The 25,875-nt window shown below is 44.1% G+C and overlaps 1 protein-coding gene across 1 annotated transcript; it reads right to left on the bottom strand.

The window, feature by feature from the left end:
• Positions 1–969: 969 nt before the first annotated feature.
• Positions 970–24,327, bottom strand: ccdc125 (coiled-coil domain containing 125). The gene is made up of 13 exons (XM_036936426.2): positions 23,446–24,327; positions 22,623–22,760; positions 22,100–22,293; positions 18,050–18,108; positions 17,738–17,824; positions 17,585–17,662; positions 15,579–15,664; positions 15,382–15,464; positions 15,104–15,225; positions 12,002–12,106; positions 7,543–7,693; positions 5,738–5,850; positions 970–1,949 (listed from the first exon to the last, which is right to left on the bottom strand). The coding sequence occupies exons 2-13, from the start codon at positions 22,757–22,759 to the stop codon at positions 1,557–1,559; spliced, it is 1,608 nt and encodes a 535-aa protein (XP_036792321.1). The 5' UTR covers position 22,760; positions 23,446–24,327; the 3' UTR covers positions 970–1,556.
• Positions 24,328–25,875: the final 1,548 nt, after the last annotated feature.

Below are 25,875 nucleotides of genomic sequence, written 5' to 3' on the forward strand. Positions count from 1 at the left end.
GAGGCTGGAATCACTGCCAAAGGTGCTTCAACAAAGTACTGAGTAAAGGGTCTGAATACTTATGTAAATGTTATATCAGTTTTTTTATATTATTATGTATTAGCAAAAATGTCTAAAAACCTGTTTTTGCTTTGTCATTATGGGGTATTGTGTGTAGATTGATGAGGGGAAAAACAGGATTTAATCTATTTTAGAATAAGGCTGTAATGTAACAAAATGTGGAAAAAGTCAAGGGGTCAGAATACTTTCCGAATGCACCGTATAATGTTGTTTGAGCTCCACTGGTTGCCTTTTCGTCATGGCAACGGGACAACAAATCTTGCTGCTGTGATGGCACACTGCGGTATTTCACCTAACAGATATGGGAGGTTATCAGTGTTTGATTTGTGTGAACTGTGGGAAATATGTCTCTTATACATTTGGCCTTTCTCTCCTCGGATACTGCTGATCTCCAGCACCATGGTTACCCCTACAGTTTACACACACACACAGCTTTCACCACAGATACTACACAATCCTTTGTCTCATGCCCTCCTGCACACTTCTCACATCTAGGAATCTCCCCGTCCGTGTTTTGGTTGCATTGGATTGTGGGATTTGATAACTAAGATTCCTGCTTTTATGAGTTTGAACAGTCATAGGGCTCGTTCGAGTGGGTCAATTTTGTCATGTCGCTTTCAAAGTGTGTTGCATTATTGGAGATAAAAAGGGTCTGACTTGCGCCTACATGTAGACTGCATGAACTTTACAGAAATCATGAGATCAAAGATCATTTAGTTGACTGCAGTCAGAGAGGTCAAGGGTCATGTTTGAGAGCATCAAATCCGTGATACATTGTGGGTAAATTGTGACTTTCGGCTATCGCAGATACACCTCCCCGACTTCACTGCTTGACTTTCGTCGACAGCCGGTTGATTTCGCCTTACAGCTTAAACGCGCCCTGTGGCTTGAAAGGAGGCAGAGGTTATTTGTGTAACTGTGTAATCAGGGACATCAACATTGGCACAAATCCATTTCTTACATTTGCATGACAACAAATAACAATTCTACACACAGCAACATAACAATTCCACTTCAATATTTTGACCATCATAACATTTTATAAGTGGATACATAAAAACATCTTATCAGCGCTCAGGAAATATTCAGAGCAAGAGGATTATCAAAATGTAAAGCATTCAGTCACTTTCTATCAATTGTAATGTGCTAAGAATTATTAATATAAAATGTAATCACAACGGCTACACAGAGGCCGATATATTCACGTAAAACCAGACTTATACAGGACCAGAGTTGTTCCAAGATCAGTCAGATGCACAGCGGCAGTGCTTGAATTGGGCTGGTACACATCGGTACGGAGTGCAGGCACCTCTAATTTTGTCCTGGAGTACCGGCACCTCTTACAGAACATTACCTCTAATATATAATGAATACCTTTCACTTAAATATCATGAGTATCGGCACCCAAAAGGAGTGCTGGCACACGTTTCATTCCACTTCAAGCACGGCCCCGCAGTAAGAAGGCCAGATAGAATCACTCTGTGATGACAAACAACTCATAGTAGGGTGACCAGATGGTCCTCTCTTCCCCCTCTCTCCGTGGGTGACTGCCCCAGAGAAAGGCCCTGTATCTGGAGGTCGGTGGCTTCCGTCTCAGCCTCTTGGATCTCGGGGGGCTGGAGGTCTGTCGTGTCTGATTCTGATGATGACGCCCCACCATGACACTGGTCCACTCCTGCCCTCTCCTGGACATGGTTGGAACTGCAGACGCTTGTGCCTGCATGGTTGGACTTGCATGTGTCTGTCTCTGAAGAACAGTGTGGTGATGATGTGACCTGTGTCTGCAGCATATTGTCTGTCTTCAACCGTCTCTCTAGTTCCTCTGTGTTGCGGGCTAGCATGAAGCTAACCTTCCTCTGGTGAGCTAGAGCTTCTTCCTTATCACTCAGCTATACAGGGCGAGATAAGGATGATGTGATGGAGAGAGGGAGAGAAAGAGATGGAGAACAAAGAAGGAAGGAGAGAGAGCGAAAGAGAAAGAGAGAGATGGAGACAGAGAAAACAAAAAGATAATTACTTGACACATTGGAAAGAATTAACAAAAAAACTGAGCAGACTAGAATGCTATTTGGCCCTAAACAGAGAGTACACAGTGGCAGAATACCTGACCACTGTGACTGACCCAAATTTAAGGAAAGCTTTGACTATGAACAGACTCAGTGAGCATAGCCTTGCTATTGAGAAATGGCTCTCAAGAGAAGACAAGCTATGTGCTCACTGCCCACAAAATGAGGTGGAAACTGAGCTGCACTTCCTAAACAAATGTATGACAATACTTCCCTCAGATTACACAGACCCACAAAGAATTTGAAAACAAACTCAATTTTGATAAACTCCCATATCTACTGGGTGAAATACCACAGTGTGCCATCACAGCAGCAAGATGTGTGACCTGTTGCCACAAGAAAAGGGCAACCAGTGAAGAACAAACACCATTGTAAATACAACCCATATTCATTTTAATTGTCCCTTTTGTACTTTAGCTACTTGCACATTGTTACAACACTGTATATAGACATAATATGGTATATGAAATGTCTATTCTTTTGGAACTTCTGTGAGTGTAATGTTTACTGTTAATATACAAAAGTGAAATAAACAATAAAGATGATCTATTTCACTTGCTAAGGCCATGTAAACATATGTTTCCCATGCCAATAAAGCCCCTTGAATTGAAAGATAAATATTGAAAGAGAGAGAGGGGTCAGTGGGTGGGAAGGAAAAGCCAGATAACATTTTGAAACGTTTGCAATATTACTTGAACTTCTAGGAATATAAACAAATGTATTTATCCACATGTACAGGAAATATTCAGGGCCCTAAGTATACTGTATTAGGGTGTGGGTACAGTACACTGTATTAGGGTGTGGATACAGTACAGTATACTGTATTAGGGTGTGGCTACAGTACACTGTATTAGGGTGTGGGTACAGTACACTGTATTAGGGTGTGGATACAGTACAGTATACTGTATTAGGGTGTGGCTACAGTACACTGTATTAGGGTGTGGCTACAGTACACTGTATTAGGGTGTGGCTACAGTACACTGTATTAGGGTGTGGGTACAGTACAGTATAGTGTATTAGGGTGTGGGTACAGTATACTGTATTAGGGTGTGGTTTCAGTATACTGTATTAGGGTGTGGGTACAGTACACTGTATTAGGGTGTGGATACAGTACAGTATACTGTATTAGGGTGTGGCTACAGTACACTGTATTAGGGTGTGGATACAGTACAGTATACTGTATTAGGGTGTGGCTACAGTACACTGTATTAGGGTGTGGCTACAGTACACTGTATTAGGGTGTGGGTACAGTACAGTATACTGCATTAGGGTGTGGGTACAGTATACTGTATTAGGGTGTGGATACAGTACAGTATACTGTATTAGGGTGTGGCTACAGTACAGTATACTGTATTAGGGTGTGGGTACAGTATACTGTATTAGGGTGTGGCTACTGTATACTGTATTAGGGTGTGGGTACAGTACACTGTATTAGGGTGTGGGTACAGTACAGTATACTGTATTAGGGTGTGGGTACAGTATACTGTATTAGGGTGTGGCTACTGTATACTGTATTAGGGTGTGGGTACAGTATACTGTATTAGGGTGTGGATACAGTACAGTATACTGTATTAGGGTGTGGGTACAGTACAGTACACTGTATTAGGGTGTGGATACAGTATACTGTATTAGGGTGTGGGTACAGTATACTGTATTAGGGTGTGGGTACAGTATACTGTATTAGGGTGTGGGTACAGTATACTGTATTAGGGTGTGGGTACAGTACAGTATACTGTATTAGGGTGTGGCTACAGTACACTGTATTAGGGTGTGGGTACAGTACAGTATACTGTATTAGGGTGTGGCTACAGTACAGTATACTGTATTAGGGTGTGGTTACAGTATACTGTATTAGGGTGTGGATACAGTACAGTATACTGTATTCGGGTGTGGCTACAGTACACTGTATTAAGTTGTGGGTACAGTACAGTATACTGTATTAGGGTGTGGCTACAGTATACTGTATTAGGGTGTGGGTACAGTACAGTATACTGTATTAGGGTGTGGCTACAGTACACTGTATTAGGGTGTGGGTACAGTACAGTATACTGTATTAGGGGTGGGTACAGTACAGTATACTGTATTAGGGTGTGGGTACAGTACAGTATACTGTATTAGGGTATGGATACAGTACAGTATACTGCATTAGGGTGTGGGTACAGTACAGTATACTGCATTAGGGTGTGGGTACAGTACAGTATACTGCATTAGGGTGTTGGTACAGTATACTGCATTAGGGTGTGTGTACAGTATCCTGTATTAGGGTGTGGGTACAGTATACTGTATTAGGGTGTGGATACAGTACAGTATACTGTATTAGGGTGTGGATACAGTATACTGTATTAGGGTGTGGATACAGTACAGTATACTGTATTAGGGTGTGGGTACAGTACAGTATACTGTATTAGGGTGTGGATACAGTACAGTATACTGCATTAGGGTGTGGGTACAGTATACTGTATTAGGGTGTGGGTACAGTACAGTATACTGCATTAGGGTGTGGGTACAGTATACTGAATTAGGGTGTGGACACAGTACAGTATACTGTATTAGGGTGTGGATACAGTACACTGTATTAGGATGTGGGTACAGTACAGTATACTGCATTAGGGTGTGGGTACAGTATACTGTATTAGGGTGCGGGTACAGTATAGTGTATTAGGGTGTGGGTACAGTATAGTGTATTAGGGTGTGGGTACAGTATACTGTATTAGGGTGTGGTTTCAGTATACTGTATTAGGGTGTGGGTACAGTATACTGTATTAGGGTGTGGGAACAGTACAGTTACTGTATTAGGGTGTGGGTACAGTACACTGTATTAGGGTGTGGGTACAGTACAGTTTACTGTATTAGGGTGTGGGTACAGTATACTGTATTAGGGTGTGGGTACAGTATAGTGTATTAGGGTGTGGGCACAGTACACTGTATTAGGGTGTGGATACAGTATACTGTATTAGGGTGTGGGTACAGTATACTGTATTAGGGTGCGGGTACAGTATAGTGTATTAGGGTGTGGGTACAGTATAGTGTATTAGGGTGTGGGTACAGTATACTGTAATAGGGTGTGGGTACAGTACAGTTTACTGTATTAGGGTGTGGGTACAGTATACTGTATTAGGGTGTGGGCACAGTACACTGTATTAGGGTGTGGATACAGTACAGTATACTGTATTAGGGTGTGGATACAGTACACTGTATTAGGGTGTGGGTACAGTATACTGTATTAGGGTGTGGGTACAGTATACTGTATTAGGGTGTGGATACAGTACACTGTATTAGGGTGTGGATACAGTACACTGTATTAGGGTGTGGATACAGTACACTGTATTAGGGTGTGGGTACAGTATACTGTATTAGGGTGTGGGTACAGTATACTGTATTAGGGTGTGGGTACAGTATACTGTATTAGGGTGTGGATACAGTACAGTACACTGTATTAGGGTGTGGATACAGTACAGTATACTGTATTAGGGTGTGGGTACAGTATACTGTATTAGGGTGTGGGTACAGTACAGTACACTGTATTAGGGTGTGGGTACAGTATACTGTATTAGGGTGTGGGTACAGTACACTGTATTAGGGTGTACAGTATACTGTATTACAGTACAGACCAGGTCGAGGAGTTTGTGCAGAGTCTCTGTGGGGTCGTCTGTGATCTCTGTGCTGGACGGCAGCAGTCCTCTTAGTCTCTGAGCCACACTGAGAGATGCTGTCTTATCCTTGCCTGCAATACACAGATATAGTCAGTCATCCATTCATTGATTCATACTGCACAAACAGCCTCACTTCTGTTGTCTTAAAACACAATGATGTATCAGTGCCTTCGTAAAGTATTCAGACCCCTTGACTTTTTCCACATTTCGCATCAATCTACACACAATACCCTATAATGACAAAGCAAAAACGAAAATATCACATTGACATAAATATTCAGACCACCTACTCAGTATTTTGTTGAAGCACCTTTTTTCAGCGATTACAGCCTCGAGTCTTCTTGGGTATGACAAGCTTGGCACACCTGTATTTGGGGAGTTTCTCACATTCTTCTCTGCAGATCCTCTCAAGCTCTGTCTGGTTGAATGGGGAGCGTCGCTGCACAGCTATTTTCAGGTCTCTACAGAGATGTTCGATTGGGTTCAAGTCCGGGGTCTGGCTGGGCCACTCAAGGACATTCAGAGACCTGTCCCGAACCCACTCCTGCATTGTCTTGGCTGTGTGCTTAGGGTCATTATCCTGTTGGAAGGTGAACCTTCACCCCAGTCTTAGGTCCTGAGCACTCTGGAGCAGGTTTTCACCAAGGATCTCTCTGTACTTTGCTCCGTTCATCTTTCCCTTGATCCTGACTAGTCTCCCAGTTCCTGCAGCTGAAAAACATCCACACAGAATACCACCACCATGCTTCACCGTAGAAATGGTGCTAGGATTCCTCCAGATGTGACGCTTGGCATTCAGGGCAGAGTTCAATCTTGGTTTCATCAGACCAGAGAATATTGTTTGTCGTGGTCTGAGCCCTTTAAGTGCCTTTTGGCAAACTCCAAGTGGGCTGTCATTTGCCTTTTACTGACCAGTGGCTTCAGTCTGGCCACTCTACCATAAAGGCCTGATTGGTGTAGTGCTGCAGAGATGGTTGTCCTTCTGAAAGGTTTTCCTATCTCCACAGAGGAACTCTGGAGCTCTTTCTGTGATCATCGGGTTTTTGGTCACCTCCCTGATCAAGGCCCTTCTCCCCTGATTGCTCAGTTTGGCCAGGGGGGCAGCTCTTGGAAGAGTCTTGGTGGTTCCAAATTTATTCAATTTAAGAATGATGGAGGCCACTGTGTTCTTGTGGACCTTCAATGCTGCAGACATTTTTTGGTACCCTTCCCCAAATCTGTGCCTCCACACAATCTTGTCTCAGAGCTCAACGGACAATTCCTTCGATCTCATGGCTTGGTTTTTGCACTGTCAACTGTGGGACCTTATATAGACAGGTGTGTGCCTTTCCAAATCATGTCCAATCAATTGAATTTACCACAGGTGGACTCTAATCAAGTTGTAGAAACATCTCAAGGATTAACAATGGAAACAGGATGCACCTGATCTCAATTTTGAGTCTCATAGCAAAAGGTCTGAATAATTATGTAAATAAGGTATCATTTAAAAAAAAGCGTTTAATACATTTGCAAACATTTCTAAAAACCTGTTTTCGCTTTGTCATTATGAGGTATTGTGTGTAGATGGAATAAGGCTGCAATGTAACAAAATGTAGAAAAAGTCAAGGGGTCTGAGTACTTTCCGAATGCCATGTATATCAATATTACATAGATATTTATATACATCATTCGCTGTGATACACTCAAACTTACAGAACATTAACTTCCATGTTTCTGTGTCTTGTTGAAGTGAGGACAATACAGTATATTTCAATATAGTATACCTTCTGGCCTTAGTGGGCGGGACTTGTTCCTGTCTGTCCCGGCCAGAACCAGGAAGTGATCGCTGCGCCTCCTGAGCTGCTGTTCGAAGGCGATCCGAAATGCGTCCGCCATCAGCAACGCCTCCTCCATCCTCCTGCCATGGCCCTCCAGCTATACACACACACAAACAACTTATACTTCACTACATTCCTGAAGAAACGATTGACTTTTTAGTCATATACATTTCCCTGACCGCAATAAATACTCGTTACATTCAAAATGCTCAGGCAGGACAGAATGATGGTCCAATTCACGCACCTATCAATATAACGCTTTGTCATCCTTACTGCCTGTGAGCTGGCGGAATCCCTAAACACAAATACTGTGTCAGTAGATTATGAGTGTTGGAGTGTGCCACTGTCTGTCCGTAAAAATAAATACAATAAATTGTGCAGTTTGCATAATATAAGGATTTTGATGTACATTGACTTTTACTTTGTACTTTTACTCAAGTATGAACATGTTGTACTTTTCCCGCACCTGTACTTAAGTACATTTAAAACCAGATACTTTTACTCAAGTTAGGGATGTTAACGGTTAGCTGCTGAAAATACATTTGACCGTCATGCTTATCGGTCTATAGGTTAATTTGCATGTTAATTTGTGTGGAATTAAATTGGCGCGTGTGTATTTTCGTTAGTCGTCATGCATTTTATTTATCACACGCCCACAGCATACAGAGCCTAGATAGACGAGAGGAATGGACCCTGCCACCTGCGAGAGAGTAGCTCCTCAAAAAGCCTGGAAACTACTAGAGTGAAACCTGCTGTTCTAAACTCTGTCATTGCGCAACAAATAATAATTATATATTGCAATCGCGTGTTAAAGACTTTGGTGGCCACGAATAGAAAGGAGCTATTTTATTTCTCAATCTACACTCGTAAAGCGCGCCTCCAATTCGCCATTCGGATGCATAGGCTATATATAGCCTTCCTACGGTTGACTATTATCGCGTCACCCACCACGTTACAATGGGAGCTCGAGGCAGTGTAACGGTTTCAATCCTGAACGTTTTACTTTACTTCAAATAATGACCGTGTGTTTTACATTGCTTCAAAGTAGCCTAGCCAAATCCATCCATTAAAACGTGGAGGCAATTATTTTATAGAGACTTCCTCGTGCCATTAACCAGTATTTCTCTCCTGTTCTATTGGTTTTCATATCAACTTTATTTCGTTGTCCAGAAGCCAAAGGCACAATCCTCTTCATATGAACTAACCGTCATAGTAGTTGCTATTAGATTCCCCCTTCTTCAAAATTTCTAAACTAAGATTTTCATCTGTCACATTTCTGCAAGTTAACACTACAACCTTATGACCTAAACTGGAACAATTGAAAGTGTGGGTTCACAGCTCCAATCCAGATGTGTTGGTCATTACTGAGACGTGGTTAAGGAAGAGTGTTTTGAATACTGATGTTAACCTTTCTGGTTATAACCTTGTTTGGCAAGATAGATCTTCCAAAGGTGGGGGAGTGGCAATCTTTACCAAGGATCACCTTCACGGTTCGGTTGTCTCCACAAAGTTTGTCCTCAAACAAATTGATTTTCTGGTTTTAAGTATTCAACTTTCAAATAGCTCTTTGTTGACTGTTGCTGGGTGCTGTTGTCCTCCATCAGCACCAGCCTGTAACCTACCTGTCCTAAACTCTCTCCTGGCCCCTTATACCAGTCTGAATTTGTCCTGCTAGGTGACCTAAACTGGGACATGCTTAAACCACCTGACCAAGTCCTAAAACAATGTGACTCTCTAAATCTTTCTCAGATTATTACCAATCCCACAAGGTATGACTCCAAACACCCAGAAAAGGCTACTCTTCTTGATGTTATCCTTACAAATAATTAGTCTGGTGTTTTCTGTAATGACCTTAGTGATCACTGTTTTACAGCCTGTGTTCGTAATGGTTGCTCAGTGAAACGACCTGTCCTGATTTGTCATAGACACCTGCCAAAAAACTTGAGCAAGCCTTCCTTCATGAACTGGCCTCTGTAAAATGGTTTAGAATCAGCTTGATCCTCTTAGTGTCCAACAAGCTTGCTCGACCCTTAACCTTGTTCTGAACACCTCCAAAACAAAGGTCACGTGGTTTGGTAAGAAGAATGCCCCTCTGCCCACAGGTGTGATTACTACCTCTGAGGGTTTAGAGCTTGGGAGTATGGCTAGATCTAGCCACTGTCCTTCTCTCAGGACATATCAAAGCTGCAGGCTAAAGTTCAATCTAGACTTGGTTTCCTCTATCGTAATCGCTCCTCTTTTACCCCAGCTGCCAAACTAACCCTGATTCAGATGACCATCCTACCCATGCTAGATTACGGAGACGTCATTTATAGATCGGCAGGTAAGGGGGCTCTCGAGCGGCTAGATGTTCTTTAGCATTCGGCCATCAGATTTGCCACCAATGCTCCTTATAGGACACAACACTGCACTCTATACTCCTCTGTGATCTGGTTATCTCTGTATACCCGTCACAAGACACACTGGCTGATGCTTATTTATTTTATGTTTTTATTTTACCTTTATTTAACTAGGCCAGTCAGTTAAGAACAAATTATTATTTTCAATGACAGCCTACCGGGGAACAGTGGGTTAACTGCCTGTTCAGGGGGCAGAACGACAGATTTTTACCTTGTCAGCTCGGGGATTTGATCTAGCAACCTTTCGGATACTGGCCCAACGCTCTAACCACTAGGCTACATACCACCCCACTAGGCTAACCCACTAGGCTACCTGCCGTAGTTTAGGGGTACTAGTCCAACGCTCTAACCACTAGGCTACCTGCCACCCATTTATAAAACCCTCTTAAACCTCACTCCACCCTGTCTGAGATATCTACTGCAGTCCTCATCCTCCACATACAACACCTGTTCTGCCAGTCACATTCAGTTAAAGGTCCCCACGGCACACACATCCCTGGGTCACTCCTCTTTTCAGTTTGCTGTAGCAAGCGACTGGAACGAGCTGCAAACAAACACTCAAACTGGACAGTTTTATCTCAATCTCTTCATTCAAAGACTCAATCATGGACACTCTTACTGACAGTTGTGGCTGCTTTGCATGATGTATTGTTGTCTCTACCTTCTTGCCCTTTGTGCTGTTGTCTGTGGCCAATAATGTTTGTACCATGTTGTGCTGCTACCATGTTGTGTTGTCATGTTATGTTGCTACCATGCTGTGTTGTCATGTGTTGCTGCCATGCTGTTGTTGTCTTAGGTGTATCTCTTTATGTAGTGTTGTGGTGTCTCTCTTGTCGTGATGTGTGTGTTGTCCTATATTTATATTTGATTTTTAATCCCAGCCCCCGTCCCCGCAGGAGGCCTTTTGCCTTTTGGTAGGCCGTCATTGTAAATAAGAATGTGTTCCTAACTGATTTGCCCAGTTAAATAAAGGTTTGAACATTTTTTTTATACAAATAAAATAATAATTTGGAACTGCTCTCATCAGGTGCACAGTTTAGTACGGTGTTTCCTGTGAATTGCATTATGGTAAATTATTTATTATTAGCTGCTTAATTACATGAGTTGCATGTGCACTAACAGGCTATAGCATTGGACCCCCAAAAAATGGACAGAAATGTGTATCCTTAAACTCAAGTATTATTTGCCTGAGTGACTTTAACTTTTACTTGAGTAACTTTCTATGAAGGTGTCTTTACTTTTACTCAAGTATGACAATTGGGTACTTTTTCCACCACTAGGCTTTAGTGATGTAGAGCTGTAGTGATGTAGGGCTGTAGTGATCTAGGCTTATAGGCAAGCATGCCCAGACACACGCTTCAGCTAATCATCAACACCTTGATCAGTTGTATCCAGTATTTTAGTGCTGGTTTGGAATAAAAGCCTGCACAGCCAGGACCAGGTGAACAATGTATTAGTGGTTAAGATGGGGACCCTACCTCTTGTATTAGTGGTTAAGATGGGGACCCTACCTCTTGTATTAGTGGTTAAGATGGGGACCCTACCTCTTGTATTAGTGGTTAAGATGGGGACCCTACCTCTTGTATTAGTGGTTAAGATGGGGACCCTACCTCTTGTATTAGTGGTTAAGATGGGGACCCTACCTCTTGTATTAGTGGTTAAGGTGGGGACCCTACCTCTTGTATTAGTGGTTAAGATGGGGACCCTACCTCTTGTATTAGTGGTTAAGGTGGGGACCCTACCTCTTGTATTAGTGGTTAAGATGGGGACCCTACCTCTTGTATTAGTGGTTAAGGTGGGGACCCTACCTCTTGTATTAGTGGTTAAGGTGGGGACCCTACCTCTTGTATTAGTGGTTAAGGTGGGGACCCTACCTCTTGTATTAGTGGTTAAGGTGGGGACTCTACCTCTTGTATTAGTGGTTAAGGTGAGGACTCTATCTCTTGTCTTAGTGGTTAAGGTGGGGACCCTACCTCTTGTCTTAGTGGTTAAGGTGGGGACCCTACCTCTTGTCTGAGCTGGAGAACCTGTTTTCGGCTGGCAGCAGCACTCCTGGCACAGGGGCAGGCCTCCCTTACATTTGGACACTGGCACGCACCCAACACAGCCAGCTACAGGGAACAGACAGAGAATTAGAACACAGCCAACTACAGGGAAGAGACAGAGAATTAGAACACAGACAACTACAGGATACAGACAGAGAATTAGAACACAGCCAACTACAGGATACAGACAGAGAATTAGAACACAGACAACTACAGGATACACAGAGAATTAGAACACAGCCAACTACAGGGAACAGACAGAGAATTAGAACACAGCCAACTACAACACAGACAGAGAATTAGAACACAGCCAACTACAGGGAACAGACAGAGAATTAGAACACAGCCAACTACAGGATACAGACAGAAAATTAGAACACAGCCAACTACAGGATACAGACAGAAAATTAGAACACAGCCAACTACAGGGAACAGACAGAAAATTTGAACACAGCCAACTACAGGATACAGACAGAAAATTAGAACACAGCCAACTACAGGATACAGACAGAAAATTAGAACACAGCCAACTACAGGATACAGACAGAGAATTAGAACACAGCCAACTACAGGATACAGACAGGAAATTAGAACACAGCCAACTACAACACAGACAGAGAATTAGAACACAGCCAGCTACAACACAGAGAATTAGAACACAGCCATATAATTAGAACACAGCCAGCTACAACACAGACATATAATTAGAACAGATGTCTCAAGTGAAGGAGCACGCAATTGGCATACTGACTGTAGCAATGTCCACCAGAGCTGTTTTCAGATAATTTAATGTTAATTTCTCTACCATAAGCCGCCTCCAACATCTTTTTAGAGAGTTTGGCAGTACGTCCAAAAGGCTTCACAACCACAGACCACAGACCACTTCTAACCACGTCAGCCCAGGACCATCCTCATCCGACTTCTTCGCCTGCGAAGAGACCAGCCACCCGGACAGCTGATGAAACTGTGGGTTTGCACAACCAAATGATTTCTGTACAAACTGTCAGAAACCTACTCAGGTAAGCTCATCTGCGTGCTCGTCGTCCTCACCAGGGTCTTGACCTGACTGTAGTTCAGCGTCGTAACCGACTTCAGTGGGCTAATGCTCACCTTCGATGGCCACTGGCACGCTGGAGAAGTGAGCTCTTCACGGATAAATTCCGGTTTCAACTGTACCGGGCAAATGGCAGTTGGTTATGGCGTCGTGTGGGTGAGCGGTTTGCTGATTATCAACGTTGTGAACAGAGTGCCCCATGGTGGCGGTGGGGTTATGTTATGGGCAGGCATAAGCTACGGACAACGAACACAATTGCATTTTATTGAAGGCAATTTGAATGCAGATTAGATACAGTGACGCGATACTGAGACCCATTGTCGTGCCGTTCATCTGCCGCCAACATCTCATTCAGCATGATAATGCACGGCCCCATGTCGCAAGGATCTGCACACAATTCTTGGAATCTGAAAATGCCCCAGTTCTGCCATGGCCTGCATACTCAGCAGACATGTCAACTATTGAGCATGTTTTGCATACTCTGGATCGACGTGTACGACAGCGTGTTCCAGTTCCCACCAATATCCAGCAACTTCACACAGCCATTGAAGAGGATTGGGACAACATTCCACAGACCACAATGAACAGCCTGATCAACTCTATGTGAAGGAGATGTGTCACGCTGCATGAGGCAAATGGTCACACCAGATACTGACTGGTTTTCTGATCCACTCCCCTTACTACTTTTCTTTTTAAGGTTTCTGTGACCAACAGATACATATCTGTATTCCCAGTCATGTGAAATCCATAGATTGGGAGCTAATGAATTTATTTATTTCAAAATACTGATTTCCTTATATAAAATGTAACTCAGTAAAATCTTTGAAATGATTGCATGTTGCGTTTATATTTCTGTTCAGTGTAGAAGCCAGCTAAGACACAGACATAAAATTACAACTTTCTTTGGCAATGTAAACATTTGTTACCCAATAACTACTATAACATAATACATGGTGTAATCATATAACATAATAGATGATGTAATCATATAACATAATAGATGATGTAATCATATAACATAATAGATGATGTAATCATATAACATAATAGATGATGTAATCATATAACATAATAAATTATGTAATCTCTCTCTGGAACCTCCTGCCCTCTCTCTCTCCTCCTGTTCCCTATGTCTCTCTCCCCCTCTCTCCTTCTTTCCTCCTGTTCCCTATGTCTCTCTCGCTCTCTCTCTCTCCTCCTGTTCCCTATGTCTCTCTCTCTCTGGAACCTCCTGCCCTCTCTATCTCTCTGTCTCTCTCTCTCTCTCTCTCTCTCTCCTCCTGTTCCCTATGTATCTCTCTCTCTGGAACCTCCTGCCCTCTCTCTCTCTCCTCCTGTTCCCTATGTCTCTCTCTCTCTGGAACCTCCTGCCCTCTCTCTCTCTCTCTCTCTCTCTCTCTCCTCCTGTTCCCTATGTATCTCTCTCTGGAACCTCCTGCCCTCTCTCTCTCTCATCCTGTTCCCTATGTCTCTCTCCCTCTCTCTCTCTCCTCTTGTTCCCTATGTCTCTCTCTCTCTCTGGAACCTCCTGCCCTCTCTCTCTCTCCTCCTGTTCCCTATGTCTCTCTCCCTCTGGAACCTCCTGCCCCCCCCCCCCCCCTCTCCTCCTGTTCCCTATGTCTCTCTCTCTCTCTGGAACCTCCTGCCCTCTCTCTCTCTCCTCCTGTTCCTCCTGTCTCTCTCTGTGTGTCCTCCTACCCCCTCTCTCTCTCCTCCTGTTCCCTCTGTCTCCGTCTCCCTCTCTGGCTCCTCCTGCCCTCTCTCTCCTTGTCCTCCTGCCCTCTCTCTCTGGCTCCTCCTGCCCTCTCCCTCCTTGTCCTCCTGCCTACTCTCTCCTTGTCCTCCTGCCCTCTCTCTCCTTGTCCTCCTGCCCTCTCTCTCTGGCTCCTCCTGCCCTCTCCCTCCTTGTCCTCCTGCCCTCTCTCTCTTTATCCTCCTGCCTCTTTCTCTCCTCCTTTTCCTTCAATCTCTGTCTCTCTCTGGTTCCTCCTGCTCTCTCTCTCTCTCACCTCCAGGACAGTCCCCTGGTCCTCCTCTCTCCCCTGGGTGCATGAAGGCTTGGTCCCCTGGAAGGCTCTCTGTTCCCGGACATTCAGCATGGCTAGGAGTTCCAGACACTGCTGACTCACAGCTACACGTGCTCGCGCGCATACACACACGCACGCACACACGCACGCACACACACAGGCACAAAGAGAGAGAGAGAAGCACATACACTCTTTCTCAATTCCATTGCAAGACAGTGACAAGTATAATTGTTGATTGAGCAGAAGGACTAGGTACCTACCTGTGTTCTCTGTCCTCAGCTCCTGTACTTCTCTCCCCTTGTCTCCCAGGCTGTCACTCAGGGCCTTATTCTCACTGCAAACCCTGCCCACACATACACACTGACCAATCAAAATCTGCAAACCCTACCCATAAGCACACACCAACCAATCAAAAACGGAAAAAAAAACCTGCCTTGAATGAAAACCATGACCTCACCTGACATATTTCTGCTCCCAGGACTGCTCAAAGTTCTTGAAGTGCATCTGGTTATAAGTGATCTCCCACTGCAGGCCATTCACTTCCTGTACATGTTCAAACTGTAAGTACACTGTAATAACCTAGGAAATACTGCATATTTAGGATGTATTAAAACAAGCAGAATTCTTTGAAAGTACCAGAAAGCTCCCATTGTTACCTCATAATTTACTGCAGTGTTTCTCAGCTCCAGTCCTCCCAACAGCCCAACTCCAGTCCTCCAGTACCCCCAACAGCCCAACTCCAGTCCTCCAGTCCCCCCAACAGCCCAACTCCAGTCCTCCAGTCCCCCCAACAGCCCAACTCCAGTCCCCCCAACAGCCCAACTCCAGTCCTCCAGTCCCCCCAACAGCCCAACTCCAGTCCTCCAGTCCCCCCAACAGCCCAACTCCAGTCCTCCAGTCCCCCCAACAGCCCAACTCCAGTACCCCCAACAGCCCAACTCCAGTACCCCCAACAGCCCAACTCCAGTCCTCCAGTCCCCCCAACAGCCCAACTCCAGTCCTCCAGTACCCCCAACAGCCCAACTCCAGTCCTCCAGTCCCCCCAACAGCCCAACTCCATTCCTCCAGTCCCCCCAACAGCCCAACTCCAGTCCTCCAGTCCCCCCAACAGCCCAACTCCAGTTCTCCAGTCCCCCCAACAGCCCAACTCCAGTCCTCCAGTCCCCCCAACAGCCCAACTCCAGTACCCCCAACAGCCCAACTCCAGTACCCCCAACAGCCCAACTCCAGTCCTCCCAACAGCCCAACTCCAGTCCTCCAGTACCCCCAACAGTCCAACTCCAGTCCTCCAGTCCCCCCAACAGCCCAACTCCAGTCCTCCAGTACCCTCAACAGCCCAACTCCAGTCCTCCAGTACCCCCAACAGCCCAACTCCAGTCCTCCAGTCCCCCCAACAGTCCAACTCCAGTCCTCCAGTACCCTCAACAGCCCAACTCCAGTCCTCCAGTACCCCCAACAGCCCAACTCCAGTCCCCCCAACAGCCCAACTCCAGTCCTCCAGTCCCCCCAACAGCCCAACTCCAGTACCCCCAACAGCCCAACTCCAGTACCCCCAACAGCCCAACTCCAGTCCTCCCAACAGCCCAACTCCAGTCCTCCAGTACCCCCAACAGTCCAACTCCAGTCCTCCAGTCCCCCCAACAGCCCAACTCCAGTCCTCCAGTACCCTCAACAGCCCAACTCCAGTCCTCCAGTACCCCCAACAGCCCAACTCCAGTCCTCCAGTCCCCCCAACAGTCCAACTCCAGTCCTCCAGTACCCTCAACAGCCCAACTCCAGTCCTCCAGTACCCCCAACAGCCCAACTCCAGTCCTCCAGTCCCCCCAACAGTCCAACTCCAGTCCTCCAGTCCCCCCAACAGCCCAACTCCAGTCCTCCAGTCCCCCCAACAGCCCAACTCCAGTCCTCCAGTACCCCCAACAGTCCACCTCCAAACCTCTATTACCCCCAACAGCCCACCTCCAGTACCCCCAACAGCCCAACTCCAGTCCTCCAGTACCCCCAACAGCCCAACTCCAGTCCTCCAGTCCCCACAACAGCCCAACTCCAGTCCTCCAGTACCCCCAACAGCCCAACTCCAGTCCTCCAGTACCCCCAACAGCCCACCTCCAGTACCCCCAACAGCCCAACTCCAGTCCTCCAGTCCCCCCAACAGCCCAACTCCAGTCCTCCAGTCCCCCCAACAGCCCAACTCCAGTCCTCCAGTACCCCCAACAGCCCAACTCCAGTCCTCCAGTCCCCCAACAGCCCAACTCCAGTTGGGGGTACTGGAGGACTGGTTGAGAAACACTGCACTAGTAAATACCAGGTAAATTCTAGTGAAAGCCACATAAGTCAGAGTCTGAAATTCATTAGCAAGGTGACTGATTCTTATAGTATGTGAAAGTAAACAAACCAATCCTTTATTTGACCTACCTTCCTGTGGCCTTTTAACATAACAGGCCAGAAACAAACAACATTCACCTTTTCCAGAGCCTTGGTCCTCTCCTCACTCTTCTGGAGTAGAATCTTAGTGTGAGAGGTTGCCCTGTCTAGAATACTCTGGAAGAAAAAGAGGGGAAGTGTATTTTAAACAAATGAAAAGGGAGTATTGAGAGTGTATCTGTCTGTATTTACCTGACCCTGTAGGATCTTCAGTGCTTCGTGTTTTCCCTCCAGGTGACGACTGGTGACCTCCAACTCACAGCGCAGTAGCTCTGCCTCCTGTTAGAACAGTTCACCAACATTCACCAACGATGGCAAAGAAAGTACTACGAACAACCCTCTCTAAATGTGGTGTGTGTGTGTGTGTTTTTTAATGTCTGTGATTTTAATATTGATCGGGGTTTTTTTTTTTCCTGCTGCACAAAACATTTCCTCATTGAGGATAATAACCAGTTGCACCATGGCAAACCACATATCAAATGTCATCCTTCTTCCTGTCCTCACCTCGGTCACTTCCTGTAGCCTCTCTCGCAGCTCCTCAGTGGACAGATCGCTCAGGGATTCTAGAGCAGAGGGAAACACTTCATGTGCTATACGAATCACAGTCTGAGATAAAACAGGTGAGTCAGGAGAGTGTGTGTGTGTGTGTGTGTGTGTGTGTGTGTGTGTGTGTGTGTGTGTGTGTGTGTGTGTGTGTGTGTGTGTGTGTGTGTATTAGACACTAATAGACTGTCTAACTGGCACTCAGTGAGGGAAGGTGACAGATGGTAGTCCTGGTCTTCTGTCGTCACCTCTCTCTCCCACCAAAATCAAACAGAGATGGTAAACAGACAGAGCACAGAGAGAGAGAGACAGTTCATCACAGGAACAGGCACAACAGGTTCTGTCCCAAATAGTACCCTATCCCCTATATAAAGCCCAATGGGCCCTGGTCAAAAGTAATGCACTAGACCTAATGGGCCCTGGTCTATAGTAGTGCACTACACCCAATGGGCCCTGGTCTATAGTAGTGCACGACATCCAATGGGCCCTGGTCTATAGTAGTGCACTACATCCAATGGGCCCTGGTCTATAGTAGTGCACTACATCCAATGGGCCCTGGTCTATAGTAGTGCACTACATCCAATGGGCCCTGGTCTATAGTAGTGCACTACATCCAATGGGCCCTGGTCTATAGTAGTGCACTACATCCAATGGGCCCTGGTCTATAGTAGTGCACTACATCCAATGGGCCCTGGTCTATAGTAGTGCACTACATCCAATGGGCCCTGGTCTATAGTAGTGCACTACATCCAATGGGCCCTGGTCTATAGTCGTGCACTACATAGGGAATAGGGTGCATTAACGATTCAGCCACAGAGCTCACACCAGAAGGGTCGTGTTCATTAGGGAACCAAATGGAAAACATTGGTTCTGTCCCAATAATATCTCACTTTTCCTGAAGTGTGCACTTGTTCACTTCCCTTCAGGTCCATGCCTACACCAATCCAATGCTTTCACAAATTTGTGCAGAGTAGAGAACGAGTGCACACTTCAGGAGGAAGGAGAGGTCATTTGGACGCATCCATTTTAACACGTTTGGTGCCTAATGAATACGACCCAGCACATACTGATTAACCTCCATGTACTGGACACCCTGGGGCCATAGAACAGTCTTTCATTGTGTTTACCTTCAGGCCTTCTGAGAAGGCACTTAGCACAAATCATTATTCATTACAGAGTTACTGTTGAATACAGCATGGTCATTATTCATTACAGAGGTACTGTTGAATACAGCATGGTCATTATTCATTACAGAGTTACTGTTGAATACAGCATGGTCATTATTCATTACTGTTGAATACAGACAGCATGGTCATTATTCATTACAGAGTTACTGTTGAATACAGCATGGTCATTATTCATTACAGAGTTACTGTTGAATACAGCATGGTCATTATTCATTACAGAGGTACTGTTGAATACAGACAGCATGGTCATTATCTATTACAGAGTTACTGTTGAATACAGCATGGTCATTATTCATTACTGTTGAATACAGCATGGTCATTATTCATTACAGAGTTACTGTTGAATACAGCATGGTCATTATTCATTACTGTTGAATACAGCATGGTCATTATTCATTACTGTTGAATACAGCATGGTCATTATTCATTACTGTTGAATACAGCATGGTCATTATTCATTACAGAGTTACTGTTGAATACAGACAGCATGGTCATTATTCATTACAGAGTTACTGTTGAATACAGCATGGTCATTATTCATTACAGAGTTACTGTTGACTACAGCATGGTCATTATCTATTACAGAGTTACTGTTGAATACAGCATGGTCATTATTCATTACAGAGTTACTGTTGAATACAGCATGGTCATTATTCATTACAGAGTTACTGTTGAATACAGCATGGTCATTATTCATTACAGAGTTACTGTTGAATACAGCATGGTCATTATTCATTACAGAGTTACTGTTGAATACAGCATGGTCATTATTCATTACAGAGTTACTGTTGACTACAGCATGGTCATTATTCATTACTGTTGAATACAGCATGGTCATTATTCATTACAGAGTTACTGTTGAATACAGCATGGTCATTATTCATTACTGTTGAATACAGCATGGTCATTATTCATTACAGAGTTACTGTTGAATACAGCATGGTCATTATTCATTACAGAGTTACTGTTGAATACAGACATGGTCATTATTCATTACAGAGTTACTGTTGAATACAGCATGGTCATTATCTATTACAGAGTTACTGTTGAATACAGACAGCATGGTCATTATTCATTACAGAGTTACTGTTGAATACAGCATGGTCATTATTCATTACAGAGTTACTGTTGACTACAGCATGGTCATTATTCATTACAGAGTTACTGTTGAATACAGACAGCATGGTCATTATTCATTACAGAGTTACTGTTGAATACAGCATGGTCATTATTCATTACAGAGTTACTGTTGAATACAGCATGGTCATTATTCATTACAGAGTTACTGTTGACTACAGACAGCATGGTGGTTATTCATTACAGAGGTACTGTTGAATACAGCATGGTCATTATTCATTACAGAGTTACTGTTGAATACAGCATGGTCATTATTCATTACAGAGTTACTGTTGAATACAGCATGGTCATTATTCATTACAGAGTTACTGTTGAATACAGCATGGTCATTATTCATTACTGTTGAATACAGCATGGTCATTATTCATTACTGTTGAATACAGCATGGTCATTATTCATTACAGAGTTACTGTTGACTACAGCATGGTCATTATTCATTACAGAGTTACTGTTGACTACAGACAGCATGGTCATTATTCATTTCAGAGTTACTGTTGACTACAGCATGGTCATTATTCATTACTGTTGAATACAGCATGGTCATTATTCATTACAGAGTTACTGTTGAATACAGCATGGTCATTATTCATTACAGAGTTACTGTTGAATACAGCATGGTCATTATTCATTACAGAGTTACTGTTGAATACAGCATGGTCATTATTCATTACAGAGTTACTGTTGAATACAGCATGGTCATTATTCATTACAGAGTTACTGTTGAATACAGCATGGTCATTATTCATTACAGAGTTACTGTTGAATACAGCATGGTCATTATTCATTACAGAGTTACTGTTGAATACAGCATGGTCATTATTCATTACAGAGTTACTGTTGAATACAGCATGGTCATTATTCATTACAGAGTTACTGTTGAATACAGCATGGTCATTATTCATTACAGAGTTACTGTTGACTACAGACAGCATGGTCATTATTCATTACAGAGTTACTGTTGAATACAGCATGGTCATTATTCATTACAGAGTTACTGTTGAATACAGCATGGTCATTATTCATTACAGAGTTACTGTTGACTACAGCATGGTCATTATTCATTACAGAGTTACTGTTGAATACAGCATGGTCATTATTCATTACAGAGTTACTGTTGAATACAGCATGGTCATTATCTATTACAGAGTTACTGTTGACTACAGACAGCATGGTCATTATCTATTACAGAGTTACTGTTGACTACAGCATGGTCGTTAGAATGGTCATGTGACTTCAGAGGTTAAACCTATTGGAGAAAGATTCTTCATCCTTCTCCTAATGTGAGTCTTTGCACATTTCCAGTCATGGATTTTAAAAAAGCATTGGATTAAGTGTAATCATTGGCTTGAAGCAATTTCCACCGTTGATATATCCCACGATAACAAGCGCGGAAGTGCACCGTTTGGGAGAAAGGGTAGAGAATCGGTGCACAGCAAGTTACGGATCTAGAATGTTCCTCCACCGTGACTATGAGGAACTATAGTAGCGCAGGCCTCAAAACTGCAGAAGGAGAAACGCGTTTTGAACAACAGTTTTCTTCAGACATGCCTTTGACAGTTGTGCATGACTACACAACAAGAGTCCCATACCTGTAGAGTTCCAACTACAGTGAGGCTAGTCCCACCGTAACAATTCATATCACTGTGGGTACCCACAATAATTCATATATAATTCAAACTGTGCTTACCTGTCCCCCTGACCCTCCATTGCGGTGACGCCTGCTCCACCTCCAGCTCCTGTCTGAACACCGTGTACAGCCCACTGCAGGACGTCCAGATGAAGGCTGCCTCCCCTCCCTCACTGCCCCTTTTCAGGAGCCCCGTCCTGGGCAGCAGCTCCTCAGCATGCCTCCTGCTACCTCTCCGGCTCTGGAGCTTATTTCTGGTAGTAGGAGGAAGGAAGGAAGGAAGGAAGGAAGGAAGGAAGGAAGGCGCAATTAAGCCAAAACGTATGGCAATGTGTGGTCTACTGAGACATGTGGCTTGAATAAGAAAAATAGAATTAAAACAATGGTTCAACTGCAACTTATATTCAAGTGGGTGCAGGTCTTCAGTTAATATATGTCATTTAGCAAACTATTTTATCTAAAGTGGCAGTTTACGTTCATTTGTTGATTTCTTTTGTTAATTTTTGATGTGATCAACTGTTGGCTGGATCCACATACCCATTAAATGTATTCACGCAAGAGGATAAGAGATCTCTCCTTTCACCTGATAGTGGAGTCTGGTCTGTTGCCCATCCCGTCCCCCAGGTCCCCCTCTGCCATGTCATCTTCACTGGGGCTGGGGCCGCCCTCGGACTGGGAAGCCTCGGGCCCTGCGGCTGGTTCTCTGTTGCCGCCCTGCATCCTGATGACATCACACAGACACACACGTTAGAGTGACAGACAGAAACAGACAGACAGACATGTTAGAGTGACAGACAGAAACAGACAGACATACACGTTAGAGTGAGTGACAGACAGACAGACAGACAGACAGACAGACAGACAGACAGACAGACAGACAGACAGACAGACAGGACACGACACACAGCAAGCGGTCCGTCACCAGGATCTGTGACCTTTGCAGATCTAGGTACAGTGCAGCCAGTCCGGGTCTCCACAGCAACCCACACTGTAATGTGTGTGGGTACTCTGTGAAATGTCATGAGCACTGTAGGCTTCAATGTGAATAAGAATTTGTTCTTAACTGACTTGCCTAGTTAAATAAAGGTTAAATAAAAATAAAAAAATTAAAAGACAAGCAGATGCCAGTTAAAGGATATTTGTGTTGAATACATTACAAAAACTATGACTATGACCCTCCCACACCAAACTTGTGATCCAGGCAGGTAACGTTGTTCCCCTCATGGAGGTGACACAGCAACAAGTACAATAGGCTAGTAGTATCTAACTCTTCACATTGTCTAAGGCTACTCTAACCTTTCGTCGAAATAGTGTTTTAGAGTAGACCTACGGGAACTTCGAAATAGCAGTTATTCCGCTGACGTTGAACACACCTGTTTTCCATTGGAACAGGTGAGGCAGCCTACCTGAAAGTTGGAGGAAACTAGAAGCGGTCTGTTCCCGTTCACAAATCGGACAAAATTATCGCAAGAACTTGAAATAGGCACCCCGAAGACTGTAATCAAGGTGATACCGGTTTGTTCGTAACGATTTCAACCGAGACAACTGTCCGACCAACGTGGCACCACCATCAGCGTGAACCTCAACGATAAAAACGGTGCAGTTGTAATTTACAACGCGCGCAGCGCTCTACACCAGGTTGCCAGGAAGTCAAAATGTTGAGATAGTAAGTCGAAATTTCTAGAAATTATTTAAACATTTCGATATAGTAGATACCTATAGGATATGTGTCTTAATTGGGCAGTAGCGGTGCGTAGGTAAAATCACTGGAGCCCCCCCCCCCCCCCCCAAAAAAAGCCATATTACAACCTATGTGTTGTGATAATTGTGTTGTTTGCTCTATAACCTGTTCGTTCATATGCCTTGAGACAGTGATATTTAGGGTTAAAGGCAGAGACAATAAGAAGACTCAGTGGCAGAATACATTTAACCACACATTTGTTTTATCCTAAAACCGAATAGCAACATCTGCCCAGTGAAGGCCACGAAGCATATTGCATGTACAGTAACAGTTACATGCAAGTTAATAATGTTTCCGACATTTTCGGACCACTAAACAACTATATAACCACAGATAGTTACAGCAAGTCGCAAAGAAAACGAGCTGCCTCCACTATTCCAGCACCATTTCAACATCATCAAATCACCACTGCTTAGTCTAATACAGTGACAACTAAAAGATACCAAAAACAGTTTAGTCCAATCAACATAAGCTAAATATGACCGGCTGTCCATGGTTCTGATTTTTCTGTGCGTGTGCGCGTGTATGTGCGCGCTTACCTGCGTGTGCGTTGGTGCAAGTTGACTCATCCTACTTGTCGAGAAACGCCATCCTCCTCTCTTTTGTGTTGACGAAACGGTCTATCACTCTGTCATACAGTGCGCGCTTTTTGTTGTGCCAGGCTACCTGGCTAAAATTCTTGCTCGCTAGCCTAACTTTCATTCATTGACAATGTTACTGTAGCTAGTTAACATTTGCATCTAAAGCTCATTTCCTGCATCTAAAGCTATTTTTTTACACAATCCAATATGACATCTCTAGTTAGAACAAAAATGTAAGCAAAAATGGCGACAGTCATCAAGCTAGGTAAAATATTATTATTAAGCATGTTTACGTGATTAATGATAACTGGATCAAAGGTAATTTAACAATAAATATTGTCTTGCACCTTTAACCAATAGCCTGACCAATGAACAACTCTTAATAAAATGCAAAGACTTTTGATTGTCTTTATTAAGATCCTCTATTATCAAATTCCAGCCAGATCAACCATCCAGCCAGATCAACCAGCCAGCCAGATCAACCATCCAGCCAGATCAACAAGCCAGTCAGATCAACCAGCCAGCCAGATCAACCTTCCAGCCAGATCAACAAGCCAGCCAGATCCACCATCAAGCCAGATCAACCATGCAGCCAGATCAACAAGCCAGCCAGATCGACCAGCCAGCCAGATCAACCAGCCAGCCAGATCAACCAGCCAACCTGAGCCGCCTGCATGCCGACACCCACCAGCCTAGTCAATAACTCAACTCTATCCCGACTGTCACGACTTCCACCGAAGTCGTTTCCCCTCCTTGTTCGGGCGGTGTTCGGCAGTCGGCGTCACCGGTCTTCTAGCCATCGTCGATCCACTTTTCATTTTCCATTTGTTTTGTCTTGTTTTCCTACACACCTGGTTTCCATTTCCCTCATTAAGTGTTGTGTATTTAACCCTATGTTCCCACCATGTCCTTGTGTGGAATTGTTTGTTTGTAAGTGCTTGTGTACTATGTTACTGGTGAATTGTTTGTTTGTAAGTGTTTGTGTACTATGTTACTGGTGAATTGTTTGTTTGTAAGTGTTTGTGTACTGTGTTACTGGTGAATTGTTTGTTTGTACGTGTTTGTGTACTGTGTTACTGGTGAATTGTTTGTTTGTAAGTGTTTGTGTACTGTGTTACTGGTGAATTGTTTGTTTGTAAGTGTTTGTGTACTATGTTACTGGTGAATTGTTTGTTTGTAAGTGCTTGTGTACTGTGTTACTGGTGAATTGTTTGTTTGTAAGTGTTTGTGTACTATGTTACTGGTGAATTGTTTGTTTGTAAGTGCTTGTGTACTATGTTACTGGTGCGCGTCTGGTTTTGTACCCATGTAGGTTATTTTTTTTATTGCCGTTGGTTTTGAAAGTATTGATTACTCATTTGTCTCTGCCAGCAAATCGTGACCCCCCCCCCCCCCCCCAAGTGAGTTGCGCCCCTTGCATTTCAGGATGGGTAACTGAATAGTCCGAAAAATGTATAATGTGGCCAACACTGCACCATTAGGCAGAACCTGCTTTGATTTAAACGAAATAGAGG

The sequence above is a fragment of the Oncorhynchus mykiss genome, chromosome 11, assembly GCF_057628025.1.
Source record: "Oncorhynchus mykiss isolate SJ-2025 chromosome 11, ASM5762802v1, whole genome shotgun sequence".
NCBI classification, from domain to species: Eukaryota; Metazoa; Chordata; class Actinopteri; order Salmoniformes; family Salmonidae; genus Oncorhynchus; species Oncorhynchus mykiss.